The sequence below is a fragment of the Lynx canadensis genome, chromosome A3, assembly GCF_007474595.2.
Source record: "Lynx canadensis isolate LIC74 chromosome A3, mLynCan4.pri.v2, whole genome shotgun sequence".
NCBI classification, from domain to species: domain Eukaryota; kingdom Metazoa; phylum Chordata; class Mammalia; order Carnivora; family Felidae; genus Lynx; species Lynx canadensis.
Genome location: NC_044305.1, coordinates 59063947 through 59080159, shown reverse-complemented (window position 1 = coordinate 59080159; position 16213 = coordinate 59063947). Strand labels below are relative to the sequence as shown.

Below are 16213 nucleotides of genomic sequence, written 5' to 3'. Positions count from 1 at the left end.
CTAATTAGTAACATGAAAACATATAAAAATATAAAACCACTGGTAAAGATAAACATACAGGCAAGATCAAAATACCCTAATACTGTAATGGTAGTGTGCAAAGTACTTTCAACTCTAGCATCTACATTAAAAGACAAAAGTGTTAAAAATACCTATAGCTACAATAGTTTGTTAATGGACACACAATATAAAAAGATGGAAACTGTGACATCAACAACATAAAATGTAGAGGACAAGTAAATGTGTAGAACTTTTTACGCAATTAAAGTTAACTTTTTATTAGCTTAAAATAGACTATTGAAACTACAAATGCATTATGAAAGCCTTGTGGAAATCATAAAGCAAAAACCTATTAACAGATACATCAATGATAAAGAGAAAAAAACTCAAGGCATATCGCTACAAAAATCATTAATTTAGAAAGTCAGACAACAGAAGAAAAAAGGAACAAATGAACTACAAAACAGTCAGAAAACAATTCACAAAATGGTGATAGTAAGTCACTGCCTATCAATAATTATTCTAAGGTAAATGGTTTAAATTCTTCAGTTAAATGACATAAAGTGACTAAGGATTAAAAAAAATAAGACCCAAATTTATGCTGGGACTCAATTAAGCTTTAACCATACTCACAGGCTAAAAGTCAAGACACAGAAAAATATATTCCATGCAAATGGAAACCAAAAGAGAACAGAGGTAGCTATACTTAAAGTCAAACAAAATAGACTTTAAGTCAAAAGCTGTAACAAGAGACAAAGAAGATCATTATAAAAAGATAAAGGAATCGATTCATCAAGAGGATATAATAACTGCACATATACAGATAACACATATCAGGGCACCTAAATAAAATGAACAATTATTAACAGATCTGAAGTCAGAAGCAGACAGCAAAGCAGTTAACAGCAGGCATCTTCAACCCCACTTTCAGCAAGGATATCATCCAGAGAGAAAATCAACTAGAAAATAATGGACTTGAACTACACTTTATACCAAATGGGCCTAACAGATATATACTGAATATTCTACCCAACAGCAGCAAAATATACATTCCTCTCATGTGCACATGGAACATTCTCTAGGATAGATCATATAAAGGTCACAAAACAAGTCTTAATAAATTTAAAAGATGAAATTTTATCAAGTATCTTTTCCAAGCACAATGATATGAAGCTAGAAATCAATAACAGAAGGAAAGCTACAATATTCACAACTACATAGGAGTTAAATAACATACTTCTGAACAATCAATGAATCAAAAAAGAAATCAAAAGGGTTTGTCTTGAGACAAATGAAAATGGAAACATAGCATACCAAAACTTATGGGATGTAGCAAAAGCAGTTCTAAAGAGGGAAGTTTACATTAATGCCTAGTAAATGTGTACAAAGAAATAAACCTAACCTTAAACTTTAACGAACTAGGAAAAGAGGAACTAAGTCCAAGTTTGCAAAAGGAAGGAAATATAAAAATTAGAGCAGAAAGTAAATAAAATAGACACTAGAAAGACAACAGAAAAGATCAACGAAGAATTGTTTTTTTTTTAAATAAAACTGACAATCCTTCAGCCAGACTAAGAAAAAAGTGAGGTGATTCAAGTATGTGATAAACAAAATAGGAGACATTACAAATGATACCACAGAAACACAAAGGCTCTTAAGAGAATTCTCTGAACATTTATGTCAACAAATGAGATGACTTAGAAGAAATGGATATATTCAAACAAATATACAATTTACCAAGACAGAATCATGAAGTAACAGAAAATATGAGTGTCAATAACAAGCAAGGAGACTGAATCAGTAATCGAAAATTTCTTAAAAGGAAAAGCCTAGAAACAGATGGCCTCACACATGAATTCTACCAATGATTTAAACAATTAATACTAATCTTTCTCAAACCATCTCAAAAATCGAAGAAGAGGGAGCACTTCCAAGCTTACTTTACAAGGCCATCATTACTATGACACAAAACCAGGCAAGGACACTATAAGAAAAAAATTACAGGTCAATATCTATGATGAAGACAGATTCACAAAATCCTCAACTAAATACTCATAAACCAAATTCAAGAGCATATTAAAAAGATTATACAACATGATCATGATGGATTTACCCCTGGGATGCAAAGAAAAATCAACATATACAAATCGAACAGTGTGATCCCCACATTAACAGAATGAAGGATAAAATGTATATGATCTTTTCAATAGTGCAGAAAAAGTATATGACAAAATTCAAAACCACTTCATGACAAAAACTCTCAATAAATTAGGCGTAGAATCAATGTTTCTCAATGTCATAAAGGCTATGAATCATAATCCCATAGCTAACATTACACTCAACAGCAAAAAGTTAAAAGCCTTTCCTGTAAGGTCGTAAACAAGCCAAGTACTCACCATTTTTATTAAAGACAGTGCTGGAAATCCTAGAAATAAAAGGCATTCAAACTGGAAAGGAAGAAGTAAAATTATCTCTTATAAATAGAAAACCCCAAAGATCCCACCAAAAAACTGTAAGAACTAATCAATGAATTCAGTAAAGTTGCAGGATATGGAATCAATATATAAAGATTGGTTGCGTTTTTATACACTAACAAACTATCAGAAAGAAAAATTTTTAAAAATCCCATTTATAATTGCATCAAAAATACACAGAAATAAGTTTACCCCAGGAGATGAAAGACCCGTACACTGAAAACTAAGAGACACTGATGAAATAAATTGAAGACACAGATAAATGGAAAGATAGCCTATGTTCCTAGATTGGAAGAACTGATACTGTTACAATGTCTGTACTATCCAAAGTGATCTACAAGTTTAATGTGGTCCCTATCAAAATTCCAATGGTATTTTTTACAGAAATAGAAAAAAAAAGTCCTACAATTCATATGGAATCGCAAAAGACCCCAAAAGCCAAAGCAATCTTGAGAAAGATGAATAAAGTTGGGAGCATCACACTTCCTGATTTCAACCTACATTACAAAGTTATAATAATCAAGAGAGTTTCATACTGGCCTAAAAAGGCACACAGACCAGTAGAACAGAACAGACAGCCCCCAAATAAACCTGTGCAGATATGGTCCACTAATCCTGACAAGGGTGCCAAAAAAACACAATGAGTAAATGATGGGCTCTTCAAAAAATGGGTGTTGGAAAAACTGGATATCTACATGCAAAATAATGAAATTGACAGCTATCTTATACCTATAAAAATCACCTCAAAAAAGGGGCACCTGGGTGACTGTCAGTTAAGCACCCAACTCCTGACTTCAGCTCAGGTCATGATCTCATGTTTTGTGGATTCAAGCCCCACATTGGGCTCTGCACTGACAGTGTGGAGCCTGCTTGGGACTCTCTCCTTCTCTCTCTCTCTGCCCTTCCCTTACTTGTGCACGCTCTCTCTCTCTCTTAAAAAAATTAAAAAAAAATTAATTCAAAATGGATTAAAGACTTAAATATAAGAGCTGAAACTGTAAAACTCCTAGAAAAAAACTCATTGATACTGGTATTAGCAATGCTTTCTTTTTGGATAAGATGCCCAAAGCCCAGGCAATGAAACAAACAAGTAGGACCACATAAAACTAAAGTACTTCTGCATAGCAAGAAAGCAATTAATAATTTGGAAATGCACCTACAGAATGGGAAACAAATATTTGTAAACCATTTAGGAAATAAAATGAAATCCTATAAGGAAAGAAATCAGTATTTTGAAGAAATATCTTCATTTCCCAGGTTCATTGCAGCTTATTCACACAATAGCCAAGATATGGAAACAACCTAAATGTCTTTCAAGGGATGACTGGAAAAAGATAATCTGATACATACACACACATATTTATATACATACAGTAGAGTATGATTTTGTCTTAAAAGGAAGGAAATCTTGGTATTTGTCACAAATAGGATGAACACAGAGGACATTATGCTAAGTGAAAATAAACCAGACACAAAAAGATAAATACTTATGATATCACTATATATGGGATCTTGAAAAAGCTGATTTCATAGAAATAAAGAATAGAATTGCAGAGTTGCTAGGGGCTGAGGAGAGGGGGAAATGGGGGGATGTAGGTCAAAGGGTACAAACTTTCAGTTATAAGAAGAATAAGTTCTGAGGCTCTAATGTATAGCACAGGGACAAAATTATACAGTATTGTGTTCTTAAAAGTTGCTGACAGTAGATCTTAAGCATTCTTATCACACACACACATACACGCATACACAAGGTTAACTATGTGAGGTGATGGAGGTGTTAATTATCTCAGTGTGTATGTATAACAAATCATATTACACACTTGGAATATATATAATTATATTTGTCCATTTTCCTCAAAAAAGTTGGGGAAAATTTTTTCTGATTGCACTTTCCTCTATTTAAGAGGAACAGGAGCACCTGGGTGGCTGAGTCAGTTGAGCGGCTGACTCTTGATTTTGCCTCAGGTCATGATCTCAAGGTCATGAGATCAAGCCCTGCATCAGGCTCCACACTGAGTGTGGAGGTTAAGATTCTCTCTTTCTCTCCCTCTTCCCCCTCCCCTACTCACGCACGTGCGCCTGCATATGTGTGCACACACATTCTCAAAAATAAAAAAAAGAAAACAAAATAAAATAAAGGGGGATATGTGTTGCCTTCATGTATATTAAAAACTCATTATATATGTTAGGCCCTTTAACAATGTTTCCCCCTCCCTTTATAAATGTTTCTATCTTTCCCCCATCTAACAAGGGCTAGCGGCCAGATCGAGGGCACATGCTTTCTTGGGACGCATTAATTATGGACATTCCCATAGGTCAGGCAGCTGTGCAGCTGATAAGGGACCCAAGTGAACCTGAAGCAAAAATCAAAACCAAAAACTCTGCCAGGTGTAGCTGCCCACCATTCTGCTGACTGTTGGTCTTATCACTGTTGATCTGGACATTTTCATTGGTTTGCAAACACCTGAAGTAAACCACTGTTTCAAGCAAACATAGCAAACATTGAGACCCACATCGACCTGAGTGGGTACCTACTTAAAATGGATACCCCAAGTCCCAAACCCCATACAACATCACTCTGGCCTGGAAGCTCACTGCCCAGACCCCAAGCTTGCCACTGGAGATAACTCTACACTGGACACTAGAACTTATGCCCACAGACTACCTTTGCTAAGTCACAAAGTAAACCCAGGACATTTTTACTTCTCTTCCTTCAATATCAGGGATTCTATTATGTTTCTGAGCTTGCTGCCTGTTTAGTGAATTACTCTGGTATATTCCTTGCTCTCTGCCAAAACACACACCCCTACACTCCCCTGCCTAAAGTGAAATCTGATGGAGTTTACTATCTGTACACTATTCCAAAAATCAATGGTGATTATTACTTTCCCCAGGAAGAGCCTGCCTTGTCTCTGCCAACCCCTCCAGTGTCTGGGAGAGGACTACTCACTCTCCACTGCCGCCTTCTACTGCCCTCTCCAGCTTTCCACCACCTCTCCTGCCCTGTGTCTCTAATTGTAACACTCCTTTTCCTTGGTTACACACACATAACTGCTTAATCGTTAATGTATTTACTAAGTTATCATACCCTCCAATAGCGTAACTGCTGAGCCTGCCATCTTAACTCGAGAAATACATTGAGATATTATCACACTCATACTTCTTGTACACTTTACAATTCCACCAAGATAGTGTTGAAGACCCCCCAGAGTTCCAGATCTATGATTTTGACTAAGGCCTGTAAGTGGGAACCTTAATTATAGACTGGCCTCAAGGACTCCTTATGCTTCTCCTTTTTACTCTCATAATAAAATGCTTTCTATGTGTTTAAGGTAACTTACGCCTTACTGTTTAATGTCTCCATTGTCATCACCCCGAAGTTTCCTTAATATGATGTCAGAATATTGGAGGACCAATTGTACTAATCGTGCATTTAAAAATCATGCGTTTGACATCTCCGGGGCCTCAATGGCTGGGGAGATTGACCCTCCTGGGCTGGCCAGTCAGAGACAGCAAAGGGTCCACAAGGAAGCACGCCTTTCATATGAGAACTAAACAACCCAGAGCCCATATTTGGAGCCACCTCCTTTGTCTGGCTCTTACAGTCTAGGAGAAAAGAGTCCTGGCCTTAATCACCCAGGACTCAATACCAGACAAGTAGATCCCACTCTTATAGCCCAGAGCCAATCATGATCATCCAAACTAGACAATCTTAAGCTGTTTCCCCTGTCCTGTCTGGTGTTTCCCACAGAAACACAATAAAGTCCCTCCCCACGCTTGCCTTCACTCCTGCTTCTGCCTTCTAGCTCTGGTGCTTCCCTGTGTGGTCTTAAGTTCATGCCTCTCATTTCTAGTGGAACTATGAGTAACAACAACCTTGCCTTTCAGTGGCACGGAGGCACGGACCTCTCTGCATTGTCACCCAGTCACCGTTAGAAATTAAGACTTGGCCACAAGTCAGAACTAGTGTCCCCCAAATGGTCCACCTGGGGTAGCAGCACTCTAATTTCCTCAATAGTTTATGCTACTTCAATATTCTAATAGTCAATATGCTAATATTCACCTAAAAGCAGACCTACTACTAAAAGCTACTTGACAGGATTCAGCAGATATTGGTAATTTTTTTATCAGTCAAGAAGCCAAAATTAAGGTGAAGTTAAGGTGAGGAGTTGCAAAGGCGGAAAGACCTTCTCCTACAAGTCAGAAGTCAATGGCTCAGAATGAAGCAGTGCCAGTAGGGACAATGTGATACTGGGAAACATGAAGGGTTCAATTTTTCCCATGTGTGGTTGATACAGCTCACCCTACTCATCCAGATCTAGCCTCCCGGGTTTTGATGAAACACAGAATCATAACAGGGTCTTTTAGCAGGGGTAGAGCTACAGAGGAAGTTTCTTTCTTCAAGCCGCCGCTGCTATCCAGGTTGAAAATGGGACATGGGAGCCTCTCTACCCTGTTTCATAAGGGTATTTAGAAAAAAATAAAACCCCACGCCTGTTGAACAAACAAAAATCACCCACATTTATTTTCCCTCCTAATGGCTCTTTCTTCTTCATATCTGTCACTTGATTTGATAAATAGCATCTAAATTTTATTTTTTTAATATATGAAATTTATTGTCAAATTGGTTTCCATACAACACCCAGTGTTCATCCCAAAAGATGCCCTCTTCAATGCCCATCACCTCCCCTCCCCTCCCTCCCACCCCCCATCAACCCTCAGTTTGTTCTCAGTTTTTAAGAGTCTCTTATGCTTTGGCTCTCTCCCACTCTAACCTCTTTTTTTTTTTCCTTCCCCTCCCCCATGGGTTTCTGTTAAGTTTCTCAGGATCCACATAAGAGTGAAAATATACGGTATCTGTCTTTCTCTGTATGGCTTATTTCACTTAGTATCACATTCTCCAGTTCCATCCACATTAATAGCATCTAAATGCTAAAGAGTGGTATCTACCGAAGTAATTTAAGTAGTGGGAGAAAACACAAAAGGAGAAAAGAAGAAACAGATGAGTACTTTTAAAAAGCAACTTAAAAAGCATAATGAGGGGCGCCTGGGTGGCGCAGTCGGTTAAGCGTCCGACTTCAGCCAGGTCACGATCTCGCGGTCTGTGAGTTCGAGCCCCGCGTCAGGCTCTGGGCTGATGGCTCAGAGCCTGGAGCCTGTTTCCGATTCTGTGTCTCCTTCTCTCTCTGCCCCTCCCCCGTTCATGCTCTGTCTCTCTCTGTCCCAAAAATAAATAAACGTTGAAAAAAAAAAAAAAAAGCATAATGACTTCTATGTGATACAGCTAGGTCAGGCAATGGAGTATTTTGATTGTACCAACTGCCAATTTTCAAATAATGTTATGACACAATGATAGTATCATAGTTCATGGTAACTCTACCATCTATTTTGTTCCTTGATGATTTAAACGTCCTGTGGTAAGGCTTAATGTATGTTAATAGTTGAGATACAACTTACTAAACAGTCTTGGTGCTTTTTGGTTTGGGAGGTCAAGGAGGGTGATGCTTAAGAGAAAGACTTTGTTGTGGTTGTAAAAATGGGATAACACTCCAAAGTTTGGCACATGAATCAGCTAATACTTATTGTGGTTCCATGGATAGACCTTAAAATTTAAATTTTTTTTAATTTGGAACTTTAAAAAGTATTCTAACTTTCAATTCTGAAGATGAGGACACATAGGGAATGTGGTACCCTAAAAATCTAAGCTTTCAGAATACTGCCTGTCAGGATATCAGTTCTATTTCACAGACATAGGAATGCAGGGATGGAATTATGAGTCAAGCCACTTAGGAGAGTGAAATGGAAAAATACCTAACAAAGTGTATAGAATGTACTTCAATTACTATATTTAAAGAAGAAAAATGACCCCCCCACACTGTTATTATTACTCTAAATAGATTCTGCTTTTATTCTGATGCAGAACTAACTAGACCATTAGTGTTGGAACATTTTCAGTAAAATTAAACTTGAATGTTCTGACTCTGAATAAGAGCTTATTTTCTGAGAGATATTAGAAACGACATCTCCATGACAGCAAAGAGGGCAGGGGCAGGGGCAAAGCTATTCTGCGTTAGCTAAATTTGTAACAAACCAGAATTTAGGTGTCCTTCTTTAAGTTTTTGAAAGGAAGCTTCCTTCATAATATGACTTGAAATATTCTTTCCTTGATCCGACTTCCTGTCATTTAAGTGCTCAGGAAATACCCATCTACTCCTGCTCTGCTCTGGGCAGAGAGGTGAGATACTGGACACAGCATGAAGCAGTCGCAGTCCATTCCCTTGGGTGTCAAAAGACAAAAACAACCAAAACTTTGGCTGTTCTATCTACATCATTACTTGTTTGAATAGTCTTTTACATAAGAGCACTAGGAACAAGGTGACAATTCAGAAAGAGGCAGACAGAATCAGGAAGCGATAATTAATGATTCCGATCAGAGATCTGTGCCAGTTATGACATTTCAGGCGTAAGGGTGAGAAAGCCACAGCATGTGATGGGGACAGGAAAAGCCCTGGTACTCCGAGCACAGAGACTTAACTTCAGGAAGGCTCCTGCAGAAACTAGGATCACACTGTGGCTATTTTACACACTCCCAAATGGAAACAGCAATGATATGATTTTAACGTAGGAAAGATCCTCCAAAAAAAAGAAAATGGTCAATGCATACCCATTTTTAGGAGCCATTTCTAAGAAAGGTCCTCTGGCATACTAGATACAGTTTTGCTTTCTTTTAGATGATCAGATTAGGATACAATGCCTAAAAATGTTGAATACTATCATTAACACATGAATCAATAAAATATTTTAGAAATCACATGGCCAAATTGCCTTTAAACCATATTCAAGATGAGATATGAGATTTGCAATAAGTGAGGTACCAGAAACATCTGATTGAAAATACTTTCACATTTTCTCTTTATGACTAAGTTATACAAGAAGAGGATTTTCTCACTCCCATAATGAAACCGAGCATTAGCTATTGAAAACCCATACAATTAAAAAAAATACAATTATAAAGTTTCTAATAAAATGTTTGATGGATTGATAAACAACCAACTTCTGACATTATGAAATATTCTGTTAAAACTCAAAGAGACTCTTAAATAAAACTGAGAACAAACTGAGGGTTGATGGGGGGTGGGAGGGAGGGGAGGGTGGGTGATGGGTATTGAGGAGGGCACCTTTTGGGATGAGCACTGGGTGTTGTATGGAAACCAATTTGACAACAAATTTCATTTATTGAAAAAAAAATAAATTACCTGGAAAAAAACCAAAAAACAAACAAACAAACAAAAACCTCAAATATGATACACCTTGAATGAAAAAAGCAAAACTTAAAGCTGTGATTTATTCTCCGGTCTGGTTCTCATCATCTTTTAGTTAAGAGCATCCATGGCACAGCCCAAGAAGCCAACTCAGTGCACCAGCTCGTTAGGCCAGTGCTAATGATCCAGTATCTTAGTTCACATGGTTATTCCAATTAATACTACCAATATGCATTAGAGGTCGAAGTTGTAATGTATTGTTCTGTAATAGATAACACTGGGTCTGATCACTTTTAAAACTTCTTTTCAAAAGACACAGAGACAATTTTTAGGTTGAGGATGGAAAACAATTTTTAGATTGCTGAATATTTACACCCCATATGCACCCCCCCCTCTTCTTGCACACTGTCCTGATATATTTTCCTGGAAGAGATAAGAGTCCCATTCCAGAGCAGACGTTAATGTCCTCATATATGAGTGGATGGATGAGTGGATGTTTAGTGTTCACCAAATTAATGAGACAGGCTTATGCTTTCAAGGGGGTTTTTGTACTAGTTTGGTTGCATGTTTGACATTCCAATACACATACAGTTTTAGTGAACTTTTGCTCTTTATTGAGTGCATATAAATATATATCCTCAAATCAACTATACTGTTGTCAGATTTTTCTATATCCAAGGTACACCTTCGTGTATTCTGATGTTCATCTGATTACAACATGCAATGTATGATATCTGAACTACTACGGGACACACAACATAGTTCTATCTGGTAGCTACTACTTCTTGGGTGAGGACTAATTTTGGCTCCTGTACTGGACAACAGTTCGATCCCTCAATTTCGCACACAACTTCACAGCGACACACAAAGCCGAAGCGCATTTTCAGTTAGCCTGTGCTCTGAGAAATCTGCTTCCAGATAAAAATGTGGTTTCCCTCTTACTCTCTAGCCACCAAAGCATGCTGTTCCCATCTGGTGTAGTGAGATACTTTACCAGGGAGGGAGTCCTTCTTTCTCGCAAAACCTAAACCACTTGCCAACCATCTGTGGTGTTCCCTGCTGTCAGTGAACTGCACATTAAAGCATCTGCTTCAAAGAGATTTTCTTAGGTTGGTTTCCAACTGTGGGCTCCATGCAAACTTCAGGCTAACCTTGTACCCAGTCAGGTTCCGCCAGACACCAACTTCTAACATTTGAGTAGGAGTCAATGTTTGCTAAGTGTTCCGTTTTGTAACCCTCAACAAGCATTTTACAAAGCACGATGAATGGGATGCTACTTGTCCACGTCTAGCGCTCCTCATAAAAGTACAAGGGCTTCCAGAAACCTTGACAGAGAGAAAAAAATCAATTATTTCTCTCCCTGCTATTAACCAGCTCCTGCCGACTATTCATCTTACGCGTAATGATGACTAATATCCGCCGAATGGCGAGCAGACGTTCTTTCAGTGAGATCATGCCAAGAATAGCCAGCTGAGCCTTGCGCTCCAGAGGCAGCACTGCCAGGATCCACCAGGACCACGCAGGACCACTAGGGTTACTCTGCAAGGGACATGAAAGGGAAGGAAAATCAGCACCTAAAATGCAAGTCTCTTCTCTTTGTTTCACCAACAAGGCGTGGGCAAGGATTAAATGCCACCTTCTATTTTAGATCTACTTTCCATCCATTCAACCCTTGAGATACAAAGTTTACTTTTCTGTTACAAATTTAAATGTGGGAGAATTCACAAAACGTAAAGCCTGCAAAGAGAAGCATCTTTTATAGGGAAATTCCATGAATTAATTGCTTCTGTTCTCTCAAAGCTCTTGTTATGCATATATACCAGTCAGAAGAGGGGACCATAAATTTCACCTCTACTTTCCAATGTTCTGTGTTATTATTTTTTAAGTTTTAAATATACTATAGAAAGCTCAATATTAGGAAGGCTAAAAGTAGGTGTACAAGCCTGAGTATTATAAATCTTTTAACAATATCTGTGTGATAAATATGCACATGTATACAAAACATCTATATATGAATTATTGTTAATTATATATAGATTGGAGTCATCATGAATTAAATATATAAGAATTATTCTGCTACCTGATAGCTTATATTTCACATAACCCAACACACACTTCTGGACTGAGATCTAAGCAAAAGCTAGTCATAAAGTTGTTCTCAGTATTCCTTACATTAAGAACCAAGATATCTAGGCCGCCCGGCTTCCCATCTTGGATTCTCCTCCAATTCTACCCCTAAAGGAATACAGAATCCAACTGGGAACTAGAGAGGGTGGACTCTGAAGTCACTTTAGCTTAGGATGTGGAAGCTTCTATTGGAAGATTAGGAGTAACACTGAGGCAGTTTTTGGCTTAAAGGCTGGTCTTGAGTTTGGAAAAGACATAACTCAGGTGGGGGTAAAAGACAGAAGTCGGCCAGAGATAGAAAAAGAGTGTAACAGTGGATGGGAAAAATACAAAGTACATTTCATCTTTCCCCAAACCTGCTGAGAGCTGGTCCCGGATACTGCTTTCTCCACAAGACAGGTGAGTTTGTACAGAAGGAACTTTATACTCTGTCATAGGCCTAAGCCATCCCTGCCTGGCTCTGTCACCCGGAGGAGGAAGAAAGGATTCAGTGTACACTTAGAAGCGCTTCACAGCCCGAAGCCACGCCCTGCTTGCAGAGCCAAGTTCACTGAAAGCACACTGGCGGAACACAGAGAAAGCCTGACTGGATATAGAGGGCAAGGAAGACTCCTAATTTAACAGGAGTTAGATTTTCTCTGCATTTATTCAACATCTGTTGATTAGGCACAAGGCAACAGTATGTGCAAAATATGGACTGTTCATGCCAATACACACAAATTATTACTCTCTAAGTCATAAGATTGAAACAGCTGATTTAAACAGTGGGTGAGAGAAGTAAAAGTACCAAAGCCAACAGCCAGTCAGAATAAACTGATTTTTGATAGAAATGACCTTCACACATTATTAATCAAAAAGCATTGGTTGTTTTGCTCCCGTTCATAAGTGATCACAATGGAGTACACAGCACAGCACGGGCAAATTTTCCTTCAGAATAATGTGTCTTAACATATAGCAGGAAATAATAATAGCATTCTAAAAGAAATAAGGAGAGTATACCTGAGGCTCAGACTCCCTGTCCGGCATCAACCCAAAATGGCTTAAGATTTGTTCTTTCATGTGATCCTGAAGTGAAGTAAACCAGGAAACTGACTGCTGATATACTGAATCATGAAGACTGGTAAGTTCTTCATACTCTGTTCCTTCCACCTGATCAAGGAAAGAGGGATGACCATTTTAGCAATTCATTATTAGCACACGAAATATAGTGATCATCTGCCGTATTTGGTAAGTGGAGCTGGGACACTTAGTATTCAGATAATTCATCAGTGTTTTATAAACATGATATATGCTCAACATAGAAATTTGTACTTTTTTTATACAGTGAAGATCTACCTATCCTGTCTATCCATAACATCCCGATTTTTCTCTTAACAACATAAACATATATGCCATGTTACTATGAATCATTTTCAATGGCTATATGTACAGATATACTATAACTTACTCCACCATTAAGATAAAATACTTTAATATTACACAGTAATATAAATATTTATACAAAAGTGGTTTGTTTTTTGTCAGTGGTGGTGATAGAAGGGGCTGTCATTCCCTCAGGATAGTTTCCTAGAAGCAGAATTGCCAAGTCAAAGAGTGAGACATTTAAAAAATTATATTCCATATCACCAAACTATATTCCAGAAAACATGACAGCTACCCTGTATCACTGTATTAGCCTTAAGCAGCAGTAAGCCCTGATACCTTAGATTTATCATGCTTTACTGCTGGGTGCCTATCTCACAGCCAAGTCACTATTTTAAGTATATCCCACCCCTATTGAGGAACACCTGAGTGGGAAAAGCTTGGGCTGGGGACCGAGGGACCCAGGTTTGTTCTGGCTTCACTGCTGATTCTCATGAGCCAGTCACACAGCCTCCTGAGGGTAGAATTTTCTCATCTACAAAATGGGAATAAACCATTCAGGTCCTTTCTGGTTATAAAATTCAAGGATCTCTGAAAACTAGGGTAAACTGAGGAATTAGATTATAATGCATGCAACCATTCTCAATTTGATTTATACAAATCAAATATTCCTATGTAGTAGAGGGTTTTCTTTAAAAAAAAAAAACACCAAAATTATTTTATTTGTAGTTAGGTAAGCTCTTGTTCTGAAATAAATACAAACACCACTAAAAACTGCCATCCACAACAGTCAGTAAACTCTTCCATCAGATTTGTTACCCAGGCAGCAGAGAACAATCACATTCAGTCCCATCCTTTAAACCCACTCTCTGCTCCTGAGATGCTGGGGTTGACTTGCTGCCCTTGGCTCCTCTGAGCTGTATAGCCCTGTGCCTAGGATGACCAGAAACAGCAGCTGGAAAGGGGGCAGTGCTGGCAGTGTGGGTGTGGGTCTCCTGATGGGCGTCACAAATGTACAGCACTGTCCCCAAAGCGACTTCCAGTGTGATGTCAGACAGCTAAAGACTCTCACTCGCCACGGTGAGAACCATGGTGTGGTTCTAAATGTGAAGGACAGAATTCAAAAGAGGGATACAGTAATTCCAAGGATTCCCTCCTTCTAAACAGTTGTAATGTTTTTGTTGCAGGATAATTTACATACAGAAAATGCACAGATCTCACTGGCTGGTTCAGAGTTTTGCCAGCCACACACACCAGTGGAATCACCATCCTGAACAGGACAGAGAACATTTCCATGGCCCACAATGGCCCTACACCCTCCTCTGGTCAGTTACAAACCCTCACCCCAGCCTGTCTCTGCCCTCCAAAACCAGAGACAGGTGATGCCTGGTCTTGGAAGCATATAAATGGAGCCACACAGCACACGTGGTTGTGCATCTGGCTTCCCCGGCTTAGCAGGATGTTGAGAGATGTGTTCGTTGAGAGATCTAAGAGATTCTTTCATATGGTTTTGTGTATCATTAGCTCCTTCCTTTTTATTGCCAAGTAGTATTCCATTGTGTAAATGTACTACAATTTGTTTATCCATTCCCCTGTTGATGAGTATCTGCACTATTTCTTGTTTGTGGCCATTAATGAGTAAGACTGCTAGAGACATCTTTGTACACATCTTTTGAGAATCCCTTCAAAACATTTTGTTAATTTGTCAAAACATGGGTTCTGTTATTTCTATTAGGCATATAAATAATTCTTAAGGGGTAAGAGAGCCAAACCTTTTATATTTAGCTTTAGAAGGTATTTTTATTTTTATTTTTTTTATAAAGACATCAGTTTTTTTTATTTTTTTTTCAATATATGAAATTTATTGTCAAATTGGTTTCCATACAACACCCAGTGCTCATCCCAAAAGGTGCCCTCCTCAATACCCATCACCCACCCTCCCCTCCCTCCCACCCCCCATCAACCCTCAGTTTGTTGTTTTTAAGAGTCTCTTATGCTTTGGCTCTCTCCCACTCTAACCTCTTTTTTTTTTTTTTTCTTCCCCTCCCCCATGGGTTTCTGTTAAGTTTCTCAGGATCCACATAAGAGTGAAACCATATGGTATCTGTCTTTCTCGGTATGGCTTATTTCACTTAGCATCACACTCTCCAGTTCCATCCACATTACTACAAAAGGCCATATTTCATTCTTTCTCATTGCCACATAGTATTCCATTGTGTATACAATTTCTTTATCCATTCATCAGTTGATGGACATTTAGGCTCTTTCCATAATTTGGCTATTGTTGAGAGTGCTGCTATAAACATTGGGGTACAGGTGCCCCTATGCATCAGTACTCCTGTATCCCTTGGGTAAATTCCTAGCAGTGCTATTGCTGGGTCATAGGGTAGGTCTATTTTTAATTTTCTGAGGAACTTCCACACTGCTTTTAGAAGGTATTTTTAAATGCTACTTTTTATATCTCATTCTGAACTAATACCAGTATCTAGAACAGGATGGACTACTACTCACAAATTAAATCCTGTTCACTCCATATGTAAGCAGCATTTTATTGGAAACCAGTCATGCCAACTCGTTTACATATTGTCTATGGCTGCTTCTGGGCTATAAGAGCATAGCTGAGGAGTTGCAACCAAGACTGCATGGCCTGGACAAGTCTACAGTATTGACTCGATGGCCCTCTAAACATACGCCAGGAAAATAAACCTCACCTTTTCATCTTCGAGATATTCAATGTCGGCTGTGTTATAGCCATCTCTGTGACGATGGCTTAGAACTCTGAACCTACTAATTCCAATGGCATCCACAACTGAACTCCCATCAGGAAATGTTCTGACATCCTTAATCTCCAGCATGCAGCCGTACTCTGAAATTCTGACAGGACAGGCGGGAGAAAAAAAACCGTGATTTTAAAAATGCAGGAGGTCCAAACAAAACAAATGGTGTCTCTGCATGGCACCAGCAAGCTTGTTTTCTCTAAGAGATACC

At 38.5% G+C, this 16213-nt stretch overlaps 1 protein-coding gene across 2 annotated transcripts in view; it reads right to left on the bottom strand.

Moving 5' to 3' along the window:
• Window positions 1-9774: 9774 nt before the first annotated feature.
• LONRF2 (LON peptidase N-terminal domain and ring finger 2) overlaps window positions 9775-16213 on the bottom strand; it is a 46622-nt gene continuing 40183 nt past the window's right edge. For both annotated transcript variants that reach the window (XM_030310396.1, XM_030310397.1), the window contains exons 10-12: window positions 15937-16099; window positions 12863-13012; window positions 9775-11275 (exon numbers count right to left, since the gene is read on the bottom strand). In XM_030310396.1, the coding sequence (XP_030166256.1) occupies window positions 11081-11275; window positions 12863-13012; window positions 15937-16099 (508 nt within the window). In that variant the 3' untranslated portion in view covers window positions 9775-11080. The remainder of the gene's footprint in view (window positions 11276-12862; window positions 13013-15936; window positions 16100-16213) is intronic.